The 10667-nt window shown below is 37.7% G+C and overlaps 1 protein-coding gene across 1 annotated transcript; it reads left to right on the forward strand.

The window, feature by feature from the left end:
• Nucleotides 1–3167: 3167 nt before the first annotated feature.
• LOC105036915 (receptor kinase-like protein Xa21) lies at nucleotides 3168–6756 on the forward strand. Its single transcript, XM_073254828.1, has 2 exons — nucleotides 3168–6120; nucleotides 6232–6756. The coding sequence occupies exons 1-2, from the start codon at nucleotides 3243–3245 to the stop codon at nucleotides 6597–6599; spliced, it is 3246 nt and encodes a 1081-aa protein (XP_073110929.1). The 5' UTR covers nucleotides 3168–3242; the 3' UTR covers nucleotides 6600–6756.
• The last annotated feature ends 3911 nt before the right edge of the window (nucleotides 6757–10667 follow it).

Raw genomic sequence — 10667 nt, forward strand, 5'->3', positions numbered from 1 at the left:
ATAGTTTTATAGTGTATAGAAATACGAGACACTCGTTACGAACGTTTGGCATGGTGAATATAAATCCTGCCCTCAAGTTAAATTCCCATGCAGACACCTGAATAGATGACACGCAATAGGACAAGTGATTAAAGCTCGAGAGTACAGAAAATATTATAAAGCTTATACAAATATGAAAAAAATATGATCAAATTATTAGACAGACTCGATCTATAATATTCAGCCAATAAAAAAAATCATGACAGATACAATCATCTGTTTAGCCATCTTAAAATAATATTATAATAATATTTGTTTCATTGAGCGTATTTATTATAAACTAAATCCATTCCATATGGGCGGATCCCAAATGCTGCTCGCCCTTTTGCATATACAATTCTTTTTACGGAGGCCGGGGCCACTTTTCAACGTGTTTTTTTTTGGTACAACTTTTCAACGTGATTGCCCAACAATAAAAAGGGTTGTCGCACGCGATTTCAAAAGTCCAACAAGGACTGTGACTTTTGATAGAAAGCTTATCCAGTAAACATATACTTGACTTTGACCAAGTCCATCAAATGTAGTCAATCATACGTGGCTTAATTGTTACCGAGTGTAAATAAGTGGACAAAGTCTAATTAGAGCTGCGTTGACTTTGACGTCGCACGTTTTGCCAGTATGCAAAAATTGCTTACTATTTCTGCTCTTCCTGAAAAGCAAATCACTTATTGTCCAAATTTGTCTCGACCTAGATAATGACATCTATAAACATTTTCCTCTTTTCTTTATGGTACATCTACTATGTACGGTTGCCGGTTGGACTTCTATTCGGCTGCATGGAAGAAAGGAAAGGACTTAGCGACAATCATTTCTCATCACCAAAAGCATGAGGTAAGTTGCCAAGAAAAATCTTCAGTGAGTGTATCCAAAAAGAAAGGATCTTCAGGGTAAAACAAAGTCTATATAGTTGGATACGCTTTAAAGACTCGTTTGGTTGATAGAAAATGAAAGGGGAAGAGGCATTTTCTAAGAAGTGAAGAAAAAGCCTCTTGTTTGGTTGGAGTTTTAAGAGAAGAGAAAATGAAAAAAATACTTCTCATAGAAAGTCACTTTTCATATTTCATGAAAAATGAAAATCCATGGAGGAGATAGATTTTGACACTTCCCATAACATGAAAAGTGATAGTATTTTTTTTTTTAAAATATCCTTTTAAGATCCATGGCTAAAATTTAATAAAATATCAATGGATAGTTAAGATGAAATACTGAATAGTAATATAATATTATATTAATATTATCTTAATATTTATATAAATATAATATTAATATTTATTATATTTTAATATTTATATTATTATAATATTTTTATTAATATTAATATAATACTTATATTAATATTATATTATATTTATATTTTTTATTAATAAATTTATTATATTAAAATATCCATATTATATTAATATAATATTAATATATTAGTATTATATTAACACAATAAATTATTATGGTCTAATGTTATATTATAATATGTTAATATTATATTTATATTAATATTAGTATAATATTAATATTTATATAAAGTTTATGAGTAAAAATGTATGGTTTTATATCTACTAAAGGTTTTATATCTACTAAAGGTATAATAGGTATTTTACACAGTTTTTTCAAAAAAATAGGTGTTTATCCAAACATAAGCTACTTTATAATAAGTCATCTTTCCATGGTCAACCAAATATACCAAAATGCTATTTCAGGAAGTAACTTTCTGGGAAGTTACTTTTCAGAAAGTTACTTTCTGGAAAGAAAAATTTTTTTCGCGAACCAAACGAGTCCTAGCATGCTATGTCAGCATCACTCGAAGCTGCCGGGTGCTGACCATTTCTAGTATTTTGGAGAAGTAATTGCAAGGTATTGGCTAGAAAAATATTCATTGTATGTACGCAAAAAAATAGGTGTTGTGGATAAGACAAAGCCTATATAGCTGAATTGACATGCTATGTCAGTGGCACTCCAAGCTGCTGGGTGCTGAATTGCGAAGTATTGGCTCGGAATTGACGGAACATTGATGATAACGTTTGTAAACCAAGTTCATCATAAAAAAGCATTTGCAAATTAAGTTTTTCTGACTTTTTCTTGTATTTTCTTGGATCAAATTAGATCTCATATGGAAACATTGAATCTCTTGTAAGCATCAATTAACACCTAAGCAATCATGCTTTCTTCTTAAATGAGTACTTAACAACCATGTCAGAAAAATGTCTTAAATTGTTACAAATGAAAGTAATGCTACCTAGCACCAATCCCTTGAGAAAAGTTTTGTCTATGAAGAATATCCCTCAAGGGTAACAACAAGAAAAATGGTTAATTGCATCATATATAGAAGGCTCAAATATTGTCTACTAATTGGATGGCAAGTATGTGGAATTTCGACTATAAAAAGTATATATTTTCCTTCGGTTGCCATCATCAAATAAGAGAGATGTTTCCATATAATCATCAAACCAATTTCCAAAAGGATCTAGTACAACTCAAATTGTAACAAATTTGAACAACGTGGACATGTCGATTGTAAAAAGCATATTGTCGATTATAATTCATACATATAATCATAGTATATTAGACAAAACCCCAAACTGTACAGTAAATAAAAATCTGTCACAAATTTTGACCATTGGAATTTTATGCAACAAGAACTTTGAACTTTTTAATACTTTAGTATAACAAAAATCCAAGCAGATTAATGTTAGTGGCACTGCTTGTGACCGGATGAGGTCAAAAGCTTTGAAGTCTGCCATTTTCTCTTCTTTTCTGTCCCCTGCCCGCCCCGAACCGAAACCACCTTTGAAGTCACAAGCTTTGAAGTCCATGTCTTTTTCATTTTTCCCTTTTTCCGTCCTCCCGCTGCCCACCTGAACCGGGAACCAGGTTTGAAGTCACAACCTTTGAAATCTTTATGTCTTTTTTCCCTTTCCCTGCCGCCGCCGTGATCGAGAACCATGTTTGAAGTCAAAAATGGAACTCTCTACAGTACAAGGTGAGAAGAGAGGTACCAACTCCCGAAGGAGACGTCATTGCTATAAAAATTTATGCGAGGAAGGTAGCTTTGTGTTGGACTGATGATGTGGAACAACGACGACGACGACAAAAGTCGGGTGGGGATTTTTATAACGCGTTTTGCACGACTCTAGAAGTGCAGATATTGCATTTACGCCCGTAGAGTACAATATAACAGCCGTGGGTGGATTCGATCGCTAGCTGAAGGCATGCATGTTTTCATGGCAATGGAGTTCCTACGCTCTCTTGCTTGTAGCTTGGTTCCTTCCTCGCAAGCTACTATCATCCTTCTCGCCTTCATGGCCACCTTAACACACCAATCCTCTCCTGTTCGCATCCCAGGATCCAATTCAACCTTCGCCGGAGACGGTATTGCTCTCCTCTCCTTCAAGTCCCTGCTATCAGATCCGGGCGACGCCTTGTCCTCGTGGAGCAACAGGACTCTCCATTTCTGTAATTGGTATGGCGTGACCTGCGGCAGCCACCGGCATCCAGAAAGAGTGACGGCCTTGGAGCTAGACTCACTGAACCTGAGAGGTTCCATATCCCCCTCTGTAGCCAATCTTACCTTCCTCAAGAGACTCCACCTTGCCGGAAATTACCTAAATGGATTCATCCCACCTGAGATTGGCCACCTGTCTCGCCTTCAGGATCTTGACCTGAGCCACAATGCTCTTCAAGGACAGATTCCGGCCTCTCTGTCTCAGTGCTCAGACCTCCGCAACATTTCTCTTGAAGCTAATTACAACCTTATCGGAGAGATTCCTGATGCGCTCTTCTCTCTTCCAAAACTCTCATGGCTAAATCTTGGCACTAACAATTTTTCTGGTTGCATTCCAGCTGGGATAGGGAGGAGCCCGTCGCTCACTGCTGTTATGCTATCGAACAACAGTCTTACAGGAACCATGCCACCTTCTCTAGGGAACCTTTCCACCCTCACTTATCTTCTTCTCAGTCAAAACAGTCTCACAGGACCCATACCTGCTTCTCTCGGTAATTGCTCGAAACTGATCTCTCTTTATCTAAGAATGAACAGATTGGAGGGGGAAATTCCAGAGAGTCTTAGCTACATCACAAGCTTGAAGTATTTTGACCTATCATACAACAAATTATCAGGCATGGTTCCCTCTCCTCTGTACAATCTCTCGTCCTTGGTGTACTTGAGTTTGGCATCAAATCATTTCATCGGAATGCTTCCACCGAACATAGGCCATACTCTTCCTAGACTCCGATATCTTTGCGTGATGGACAACCAGCTGGAAGGACCTATTCCACCCTCGCTATCCAATGCTTCCAACCTCCAACTACTTGATCTTTCTCTTAACAAATTTAGTGGACTAGTGCCTTCAAATCTAGGACGGCTTCAGAATCTATCTCAGCTAACGCTCGGGTACAACCGGCTCGAGGCAAGGAATGCCAGTGATTGGAGTTTTCTTACTTCCCTAACAAACTGTACAAACCTAAAATTGTTGGATCTATCCAGCAATCCTCTTGCAGGCAATTTCCCCAGATCTATTGCAAACCTCTCCAGGCAACTCGAACGGCTATTGTTGGCCGACCTTCAAATGTCAGGGCAGATTCCTCGAGAGATTGAGAACCTCAAGGGGTTGCAGAAACTCGATCTGAGTTATAACCTTCTCAGCGGCAACATTCCTGGTACAATAGGGGAGCTTCATAACTTGGTTCAATTAACTTTCTCTGGGAACAAATTTTCGGGGCCAATACCGGCCTCGCTTGGCAACCTCACTCAGCTTGAAGAACTCCGCTTGGGACGCAATAATCTGCAAGGAAACATTCCAAAATACTTCATAAATTACATGTATCTAAACATGCTGGACCTTTCCTATAACCAGCTCAGTGGCACCATACCGAGTGAGGTTCTTAGCATTTCTTCTCTTACAAAGGTCCTTGATCTGTCCCATAATTCTCTGGCTGGGTCCATACCATCGGATGTCCGCAAGTTGAATCTTCTCATTTGGCTTGATATTTCTGAAAACAAACTCTCTGGTAGGATTCCTAGTGCTCTTGGTGATTGTGTGACCTTGAATTACCTTTTCATGGAAGGCAACTTCTTTGAGGGGGACATTCCTTTGCAGTTGAGCAATCTGAAAAGTATCCAATGGATCGATCTTTCGCACAACAAGCTGTCTGGCCGAATCCCAGAATTTTTCGGTGACATTGGCACTCTTCAATATCTCAATCTATCTTTCAATGATTTTGAGGGTCCGGTGCCAGTTAAAGGTCTCTTTATGAACACAAGTGCGTTTTTTGTTCAAGGCAATGATAAGCTCTGCGGGGGCAATCCAAGGTTGCTGCTTCCTTCATGCTCAAATGAAAGAAAAACATTTGTTTCACTAAAAAATATACTCATAATTGTCATCATAGCTCTTGGTTTGATTGTTCTCCTTTTAGCCATTCTCTGCTGGAAGAAATGCCCAAGAAAGAGACACCCATCTGAGTCTTCATCAGGGCATCGACTTAAATTGGTTTCTTACACCGAACTGCACAAAGCAACTGATGGGTTTTCTTCTGTCAATCTAATTGGGGTTGGGAGTTTCGGTTCTGTGTATAAAGGAATGCTAGATGCCTACGACAAAGTTGTTGCAGTGAAGGTACTCAACCTCCATGAAAGAGGAGCTTTGAAGAGTTATCTAGCTGAATGTGAAGCCTTGAGAAATATACGACATCGAAATCTCATCAAGATCATTACTACATGTTCAAGCATCGATCACAGTGGAAATGATTTCAAAGCTCTAGTCTTCGAGTTTGTGCCTAATGGGAGTCTAGAAGAGTGGTTGCATTCCAAGGTATCTGACAGTTGCGAGGCAAGGCATTTAAGCCTTGCTCAAAGGTTGGACATAGCCATTGATGTCGCCTTGGCACTAGAATATCTTCATCATCATCATGGCCCAACTCCAATTGTTCACTGCGATGTGAAGCCGAGCAATGTTCTAATTGACAACAAGATGTGTGCTCACCTGGGTGACTTCGGATTAGCAAGGTTTCTACGTGGAAACAACTCCATATCAACTCAAAACCCGAGTTACTCGATTGCATTAAAAGGATCGATCGGATATATAGCTCCAGGTAAAAGTTCTGAACTTCCATATATAACATTTTTTTTTTTTTAATTTGAAGTCTTCGTAGAATATTCGAAACTTTGTATATATACTATGAACATCTGAATATGAATTGCAGAGTATGGCATGGGTGCCAAGATTTCTACACATGGAGATGTGTACAGTTACGGGATACTGCTGTTAGAGTTGCTGACAGGAAGAAGGCCTACTGATGATATGTTTAAAGATGGTCGATCGCTTCGTAATTTTGTGGAGATGGGGTTCCCTGAGAGAGTAATGGAGATAGTGGACCCTAGCATGCTCTTAAGCATGGAAACTGGCGGTCAGAGTGAAAGCATCGTTAGAGAGAGGATGACAGAATGCTTGGTCTCCATGATTGATATTGGTCTCTGGTGTTCCAAGGAGGCACCGAATTTGCGGCTGGATATGCAAACTGTGGTCAACAAAATGAGTACAATTAGAACTGCATTTGCAATGTTGGGATAATAAATAGTTCACTAATCTATCTGTCCAGATGTCAATTCATGGTCCTTTGTGTTGGTTCGAATAATGTGTTCTCTGAAACAAATGTGTTTCACTAGCCTACTATTACTACGGTGTGCAAAAAGTACATTATCTTTTTTTAAGAATTATGATCAGTAAAATATTGGAACAAGTTAACTACTGTACCCTAACGCTAATCTGCTAACCAGAAACAACAAAGAAGGCAGTCAAATATCTGAATTTCAGACAGGAAATGAGACCAACCGCCGGCAGAAGGCTAGTAGCTGGTGAGCCGTTAAAAGAGGCTGTGGTCAGCTCTCGGTTGACGTACCATTTTCGATAGGCCGCCGATCTGGGCCCAAACCAACCTATCCCGGTAGGGCGAGGCGCAGCTGAAAAAAATATTCATTGCAGCGCATCACTCATATTAATTTCTTTCAATAAAACCAATCGTAAACTCTTCGTCCGCTCTCAATAATTGGATGATAAACTCCATGGTATGCTATCATGTGTATCTCTCATATTCATTTATTCCAATAAAACTACTATGTAACATGCATGTACAGTGCGTGTGCATTATAAAACGAAGAAAAAAATAAAATAAAATATCAACTGTCAAGCAAGGGAGGAGCCAAAATTATGCTGCGGAATTACAGAAAAATGATGGCCTGGAAAATATAACAAAATTGAAGTTAGCTTTGAAGCCATGCACCCAAAAGTTTTGATTATAATAATAGAAATACAAACTGCACCATTGCATTGATGTAAGGGTTATGGAAATACTAATTTCACCTGCAATGTGTAACTGAAACATGTCTTCCTGATATTGAAGGTAAAATACCGAACTCATGAGAAATTTTATCTGATGCTCGTTACATGGACCGTAGCCGGATCACCGGAGTAGAGCATGACAACTAATGGACAAGTAAGATGATAAAAGGGATATTTTTAAAAGAGAGAGCCATGAGCGGTTGATCAGAAGAGAGGACCGTCGGAGCTATTTTTGGCCGCCAGAATAAGGTATGTTTCTTTGCCCTTCTATTCAGATTAATCTTTCCGGCTATCAATGTGCTTGGAAGCTGGCAAGTTGCTGGTTCGGGCTCAAACATGGCACCCTTATTTATGTTGTTTCTCTCCTTCCGTCGCTGGCAGCAAGGATGGGTGGGGCTGCCACCGGGATGGTAGCCTCGCCGCCACCGGGATTGCCGAGGAGGGTGGCCGGAGATGGCCTACCCTGGCCATGGGAAGGGCAGGCGTTCGGGTCTCCTACTTTGATCGTGGGGAAGAGGAGAAGAAATCTCTTCTCTCTTCTCAAAATAAAATTAAAAAAAATTAATAATAATTAAAAAAAATTGGGACACAGGTAAGGGTTCCGATAAACCTCAATATATGATTTTTTTAAAAAAAATTAATTTGATTAAATTGATTTGTTTGATAGGAGAACAGTCCAACAAACAGGAGGACAACGAGTAGGGTTTTGATATTCAGACTGTAAGGCTGTGAGTTTGATTTCTCATTGATCGAGGTAAGAATCCTGTACATGATCATCACCATATATGTTATTTGTTCATTAGTTTTATGATGTTGATTTTGCATTACTGGATTTATGATTGATGAGTTTTCTATGCTTGAGACATCGATATATGGCTTATATGATTCTTTTTTAAATATGAGCATGTTATGAAAAGATTTCTATGATTGATGGTATGAGTCTTATGGATATGACTTATCAATTTGATCATCCTGTAATTTAAAATTAATTCGATAAAATCAATAATTAAATAAAAAAGATATGGTTTGGACTACCCTCGACATATGGATCAGCCGGTCAGGAGCTCATGTCTAGGACAGTCTGTCAGGAGCTTATGCCTAGGATAGTCTCCACTGGCTTGTAGGTGGATCAGCCGGCCAGAAGCTCATGCTTGGGACAGCCTGCCAGGAGCTTATGTCTGGGATAGCCTCTCACGGTCTTTCATACGTGGGACAGCCGGCCGGGAGCTCATCCTGGGACAGCCTTGAAAGGCTTATATGAAAAGAAAAATTGGATTAGAAAGAGATTGAGGTATGGTCTGGGTTAGTCCAAAGTCAAAAAGGATAAAAGATTGTCAAACCGAAGATGTGAAAAGATGAAACACATAACATGTAATTCAAGAATGAATGAAAACTTCACTTGGTGATATGTGATGATCCATATTTATTAAATGCATGTTCATGTCAATATTCGAGTTATTATATACGTATGAGTCTTCATAAAATTGTATTGGTTTTAAAAATATTAATTTTATCTACTGGCTTGATGTACATGTGCAGTGATTCTTACTGAGCTGGAGAAGCTTATATTTTCTTCTTATTTTTTTTTCAGACTCACAGGATGCTTAGTTTGGATGGTTTGGACGAGAGCAAATAAGAACTGAAGCCTTTAGTAGTTCAGTTAGTTTAAATTCTCTAATACCAATGAACATTTGAATAATTGTATTGAACAAAGTTTACTTTTGATTTGAAGTTGTGACTCGGTTGATTTATTTGGTATTTACTTGGTTATTTAAAATTTTGAAGTGTTAATTATTTAGGCCTTACATGATCTTTACGGTGCTGCTCTAGAGTTTGTGTGGCCATGTCACGTGGCCAACTCAGGTGCTGGGTTCGGGCGTGACACTTAATCTCTCAGAGATACTGATAATTTACTGAGCTCGTAAAGCTCACACCTTCTTTTTTTTTTTTTTTTTTCAGATCCAAAAGATTCTATGGAGTTTAGGACTAATCAGTGAGGAGCATAAAATTATGTATTGATGAAAAGGCAGACTTTATATATTTTTTAAGATTTTGTTCTAAGGAGTGTGTAGCCATCACGTGCCTGATCTGGATGTTGGATTCGGAGTGTGACAGAACCTTTATGATTTTATTCAAATTAATTTTCTAATCCCCTCTTCTCTACTCTAATCTTGTGAGGTGTAGTACCGGCTCCAAGTTAAATAGCACAGAAATGATGAGGAACGATGCAGCAAGAACCTTTAACTATTTCTGCACAGTCTCCAAAAGAGAGATCTTTTGTACATGGGTATAGGGTTGGCTGAGTCTCCAATTGTCTCTTCCTTCCCATCTCTCTCTCTCTCTCTCTCTCTCCCTCCTTTCAAGTGGCATTAGGAGCTCGGTCTTATATTTCTAAGATTTTTTTTTGGATGAGATAAAAGGATATCGAGATGTTGCGATGAAAAACAAAAAAATAGGCATCGAAAGATTCATAAAGGTGAAAGTGATCTGTGGATTCATTTTTATATTCGAATCAATCTAAATATGGATAAAAATTTGATGATTCGACTAATATATGTATCTATATCTACATCCATAAAAAAAAAGAATATAAATATAGATAGATAACTATCTAATCCATATCCGAATATTTAAATCTATATATAATTTTGTATAGTACTAATTAATTTTTAAGAAAAATATACAATCATATACACATGTTATTAACTTAATTTATCATCTATCTAGTAATATCTTTGATTCGTAGTCATAAAATTTAATAATTTAGATAATATATGTAATTATATTATATTTTTAATATTTAAATTATTTTTATATATATTTAAAATAAATATGAATATAAATTTTTATATTTAAATAATATTTATATCCATATATATTTATATCCATCGGAGAAAATAAATATTGATATGGATATATTGATACACCATCCGATTTCAGCCCTACGGAGCGGAGAGACCCATAGCTTCTCTTGACCCGATTACTTGGTGGGGTCCACAAGCAATTACTACGTCCCCATGATTGGGGATCATGGCTTCCGTGTGACTTGCAGATCGTGCGGAGCCGAGAACTCCCATCAGGCTCATGATGATCAGACGGGGATTATCCAAAGCAGCCTCCATGGACCTTTCCATGGTGACACAAATGTGTGGATGCAAATCATGTCCACGCAATTTGCAGGGCCATTGGATCTTATCCTTGACGTCACCGCATGGTTCACAGAAATAAACCATATGAATCTTCAATATTTCCTAAAAAGTATATTTTTATTTTAAAAATTATCGAATATTTTATTCATCG

This window comes from Elaeis guineensis, chromosome 3 (assembly GCF_000442705.2).
Source record: "Elaeis guineensis isolate ETL-2024a chromosome 3, EG11, whole genome shotgun sequence".
Classification (NCBI taxonomy): Eukaryota; Viridiplantae; Streptophyta; class Magnoliopsida; order Arecales; family Arecaceae; genus Elaeis; species Elaeis guineensis.

What these genes read in the sequence shown, in the direction of transcription:
- LOC105036915 (XM_073254828.1), top strand. Translation starts at nt 3,243, where the DNA reads ATGCATGTTTTCATGGCAATGGAGTTCCTACGCTCTCTTGCTTGTAGC. An exon ending in GATCGGATATATAGCTCCAG is followed by an intron (nt 6,121 to 6,231) that starts GTAAAAGTTCTG and finishes TATGAATTGCAG; the next exon opens with AGTATGGCATGGGTGCCAAG.